The sequence below is a fragment of the Portunus trituberculatus genome, chromosome 10, assembly GCF_017591435.1.
Source record: "Portunus trituberculatus isolate SZX2019 chromosome 10, ASM1759143v1, whole genome shotgun sequence".
In the NCBI taxonomy this organism is placed as follows: domain Eukaryota; kingdom Metazoa; phylum Arthropoda; class Malacostraca; order Decapoda; family Portunidae; genus Portunus; species Portunus trituberculatus.
The window spans coordinates 3,363,775-3,369,082 of NC_059264.1; the positions used below are offsets into that span (position 1 = coordinate 3,363,775).

The 5,308-nt window shown below is 39.5% G+C and overlaps 1 protein-coding gene across 1 annotated transcript in view; it reads right to left on the reverse strand.

The window, feature by feature from the left end:
- Positions 1-1,210: 1,210 nt before the first annotated feature.
- The window catches only part of LOC123502170 (calpain-D-like), a 16,788-nt gene continuing 12,690 nt past the window's right edge, over positions 1,211-5,308 (reverse strand). Inside the window, exons 13-14 of the mRNA XM_045251397.1 lie at positions 4,924-5,066; positions 1,211-4,432 (exon numbers count right to left, since the gene is read on the reverse strand). Coding sequence (XP_045107332.1) covers positions 4,255-4,432; positions 4,924-5,066 — 321 coding nt within the window. The 3' untranslated portion in view covers positions 1,211-4,254. The remainder of the gene's footprint in view (positions 4,433-4,923; positions 5,067-5,308) is intronic.

Consider the following 5,308-nt stretch of genomic DNA (forward strand, 5'->3'; position numbering starts at 1 on the left):
GCCAGGGTCACCACACACCCTTGCCCACACCCTACTGAGGTCACACTCGAGGGCAAAGGAAGGAGGGGGTATCAAGGTGACTAGTATATTCGGCAGTGTGTTTTGTTACTAGTGTGTGAAGTTTGGCATTCAAAAACACCTTCACACTTTATTGTCTTGTTCATTGGCCCTCCCCAAGCCACACTGTCACTCTAACCCTGCTCTCTCACCCAAACTTCACTCAACACTAATTCTCTCTAATCTTGCACTCTCATCATAACCTCACTCACTCTCTCACTCACACTAACTCTCTCAAATCCTAACCTCACTCACAATAACTCTAATCTCGCTCTCTCACACTAACTCCACTCAATCACTCTAATCTCACACTAACTCCACTCAATCACTCTAATCTCACACTAGTTCAGGTTACAGAAGTGTCGGGCAAGGTAAGGGAACTGGCAAGTAAGTGGGTTTTTTTTTGTTGTCCTTGTCCTTTTCTTGCTCCGTTTTGCTTGTCGGTGAGGCATGAAGTGTGTTTTGGGTGTGTTTTGAGTGTGTTTAGGGTGTTCTGAGTTTTTAGTGTGTTTTGGGTGTGTTCTGAGTGTTTTGAGTGTATTTAGGATGTTCTGAATGTTTTGAGTGTGTTTTGGGTGTGTTCTGAGTATTTTGAGTGTGTTTTGGGTGCTTTCAACTGTTTTGAGTGCCTTTTGAGTGTGTTTTTAGTGTTCTGAGTTTTTTTTTTGTGTATTTTGAGTGTTTCAACTGTGCCTTGAGTATATTTTGAGTGTTCTGAGTTTTTTTTTAGTGTTCTGAGTGCATTTTAAGTGTTTTGAGTGCATTTTGAGTGTTTTGAGTACGTTTCCCTGGTTAAGTCTTGGTTTTGGTAAGGTTATATTTGGTTTTATTGTCTGTTTGTCTCCTCACTATCTCCAGTTTGTCTTTGGTCATTTCTTTGTCTTATTGTATTAGTTTGTATTTTTATTGTTTTTCTTTGTGTTTGTGTGTTTTAAGAGTGTTTGTATTTATTTTTGTTTCTGTTTCTTTTGCTGTTAAATATTTTCTGCTGTTAATTGTTTTTCTTATCTCTCCTGCTGTTAATTTCTTCGTACTGCTAATGTTGTTTTTCTTTTTTCTAGTTCTTCTGCTGTTAATGTGCTGTTTTATTTCTGCTGTTATTCTTTTTTTTTTTTTTTATTCCTTTTTCTATTTCCCTGCTTTTTAGTCTTTATTTTCCTATTTCTTCTAATGTTTATCTTTATTTTTGTTTCTACTGCTGTTATTGTCCTTTACCCATTTCTCCTCCTAATGTCCATCTTCTTCCCTTATTTTTTCTCCTACTGTCTATCTTTTTCCTTATTTTTCCTCCTAATGTCCATCTTTTTCTTTATTTTTCCTCCTACTGTCTATCTTTTTCCTTATTTTTCCTTATTTTTCCTCCTACTGTCTATCTTTTCCCTTTTCATCCTAAGGTCTATCGTTTCCATATTTCTTCTAATGTCCATCTTTTTCCTTATTTTTCCTCCTAATGTCTACCTTTTCCTTATTCCTCCTGCTGTTATTGTCTATCTCTTGGCCAGAAATTGTCTAGGTTTGTTCTTACTTGCTGTGCTGTTAACTAATTTATTGTTCTTGTATGTAAATAGTTATCAAAATTTGTTCCTCTACTTTTTTTTGCTATTATGCTTTTTATGACAAATTGTTAACTGGTTTTGTTTTTTTGCAGTTTGTTTCTGTTTGTGTTGTAGTGTGATGGAAGTTGTTGTCTTGATTTACTTCATTTTGTGGCATCATTAGTCTTTTGTCTTGAAACTACACACACACACACACACACACACACACACACACACACACACACACAGTTAAAAAGACCAGACTTTATGAGATTTTTTTTGTACAAGTCACTGAGGTTTATAAAGTCCTAATATTCTTCTCTCTCTCTCTCTCTCTCTCTCTCTCTCTCTCTCTCTCTCACAGTTAACAAGACCAGATTTGAAGAGTTTTTGCTGTACAAGTCACTGAGGTTTACAATTTTAATATTCTTTTCTCTCTCTCTCTCTCTCTCTCTCTCTCTCTCACAGTTAAAAGACCAGATTAGAAGAGTTTTGTGTAAGTCAAATGAGGTTTACAAAGTTATAATATTCTTTCTCTCTCTCTCATGCGCCTTTGTGCAGTTTTAGTACATGTTGCGGTGTGTTTGAAGTGTTGTTGAGTTGTCATGTCGTTACTAATCACTGTTCATGTTGCCAGTTTTGTAATAAGTAGTGTTGGAATTTTACTGAGGTATATTCTAATTGTTGTTTTTGTTGTCATTATCTATTTCTTTTATTTTTATTTTCTTATTTTTTTCAAAGTTTGTAATAATTATAATTTCCAAGGCATGTTTTAATAATTGTTTTCCTTTTTTTAGATCTCAGTTTTAATTTAGCATCATTGAATTTCTCGACGCTTTAAATCATTACTACGGTACTAGATTAACATTTTCAGAAGAACCATTACAGTTTCAATTTAGCATTATCATATTTCTAGAGGCTTTAATTCACTACTAGATTAAGATTTCCAGACAACTATCACCGTTTCAATTTAGCATCATTAAATTTCTCGACGCTTAAAATTATTACTACTAGATTAACATTTTCAAAGAACCATCACAGTTTCAATTTAGCATCATCACATCTGACAAAACTGTGTGTGTGTGTGTGTGTGTGTGTGTGTGTGTGTGTGTGTGTGTGTGTTGCCTGATGTCTTATGAGTTAGGTGAAGTCAGGTTAGGTCAGGTTAGTTTAAGTTAGGTCAGGTCATAGTACTGCCACTCCTCATTCTAAAACTTGTCGATAAAACACACACACACACACACACACACACACACACACACACACCAGTACAAAAACCCAATACAAATAATACAAAAACACACTTAACAACGACACACAAGCCATAAGAAACAAATCCATGGTGAGCAATGCAATTAACACTAAGATTGTACAGTACAGAGTGAGTGAGAGAACAAAAAACAAGGTTAAAAAAAAAAAAAAAAAAAAAAAAAAAAGAGAGAGAAAATGCAACGACGAAAAATGAAAGTCACATTGCAGCATTGACTGACTCTTTAAAATCTCTCTCTCTCTCTTTCTCTCCTGAGGTGGACATTTGTTTGATAACATAGCAGTATGGATTAAACTCATTATTTTCACCTTTCACAAGCACACACCACCTGCATTTTGGGGGTTCAGGGATGGGAGAGGTGAAGGGTGGAAGGATGGGGAGGTGGAGGGGTGGAGGGGCAGGCCAGACACAGCTCGGTATCACAGTTCTATTTGCCTCACACTAACACTCAGTGAGGCTGCTGAGAGAGGGCACCGTGTATAGAAAACCTCACAGTCCTTGCATTGTTACTGTACCTCGTCCAGTGTAGCTTAGCACCTCCACTGCCTGATGGGGGGTGCTATGGTTCCTCACAGCCCAGCACAGCCCAGCACAGCCCCAACACAGCCTCTATTCACTGCAGGGTCTGTCTGTTCTCTATAGCTTGTCACACGTGCACTGTCACTGAACGCTACCTCACTGTTGGTCTCTGTGCCAAAAACATGCAGCAAGGAGTGAGTGAGTGAGTTTGTGGGTGAGTTTGTGAGTGAGTGAGTGGGTGAGTGAGTGGGCTGACACACCAAGACACACTAACTAGTCACTCGAGTGGTGGGTGATGTGATGATGGTGTCTTTCTTTTGCTTCTCTGTGGCTAATTATTGTTTGGGTTTAGTTATTGTCGTTGGTTCATTGTCTTGTTTGTTGGCTTGGCTTGTTTTGATTAGGGTGGCCAGGAGGCTGTCTGGAGGAGGAGGAGGAGGTAGTGGAATAAGACGAAGAGGAGGAGGAAGTGGAAGAGAACTCATTTCCTTTCATTTTTCCATCACTTCCACTACAAAACTTGAAAGAAAACCAGACGTGTAAAAAGGCATTCCACTCTCTTACCACACCACCGCACTACACCACCACCACCACCACCACCACACCAGCAAAACACTGGCCATCCTAGACACTTCAGCAGGCTTCAAGTAGGTCACAGTGGCCAGTAACCAGACACAGGCCACAGACACAGGCTACACTTGGCCATCAAACACTAGAGCGGCCAACACATTCCTGCAGGCCGAGTCACAAATAAGAAGGCCATTGCAGGCTTTCACGTGGCAAGAGCAGGTCACAGCAGGCTGAGTAAAGGTCACACTACACAGGCCATGAGTGTGTAGGCCTTCACGTGTCTATGAACGAGTCCCTTCTGGTCTATATAGGTCTGGGTGAGTGCAGGCCGTGGGTGAGGCCGTCAATGGCAGGGTCGTGGTTGGTTCCAGGGGGCCCCCAGTCGTGCAGGCCGGCAGAGTGGGAGGGGCGGTGGGTGAGGCGGTGGGCGATGCTGAACCCGCCGCTGCTCTCTAGTTGAGTCAGCACGATGATCACTTGTCTGGGGGTGGTCAGGTCAGATTAGGTTAAGTAAGGTTAGATTAGATTAGGTAAGGTTAGGTTAAGGTTAGTTTGGGTTAGGTTAGGTTATTTATTTATTTTTTTTGTTTTGTTAGGTTACGTTGAATATTTAAGGTTAGATTTGGGGTTAGGTATGGTCAAATTAGATTAGTTAAGTTAGTTTAGATTAAAATAGGTTAAGTTATGTTAGTACTACTGCACTTTAAACACTCAAAACACCTACTCACAAACACACTCATAGATAGACAGATAGTTATTTCATTGACCACAGTGTACAAGAATATCAACCTTAAATATTAAAAAAGATAAATAAATAAAATAAAAATAAATAAATAAATAAATAAATAAATAAATAAATAATCCAATATATAAAAACAAAGAAAAAAGGCTTGAGTTATCACACACACACACACACACACACACACACACACACACACACACACACACACACACACACACACACAGTCTTACCGGTGTAGAGGAGGCACAGAATCGACAGTCTTGAGTTGTGCGCGAGTGGACACAACATTGTAGCTCTCCCGACAGTCACACATCACCTGGATACACTTGTCAGGGTGTCTGTTCTCCACCATCACCACCAGGCCAGCCCACCCCTGCCACACACAACACAAGGTTAATTAATGGCAGGGTTAGTGGTACCTGTCTGTCCTGCCCACCCCTGCCACACAGAACACAGGGTTAATTAATAGCATGGTTAGTGGTACCTGACTGTCTGTCTGTCTGTCTGTGTGATGCCTACAAACTGCTGTCTCCTAAAATCATTTATATCTAAATGTATTAAAAAGCAAAAAAGTTGACAGTTTCCTCATTACATTATCAAGTTTGTAATATATTT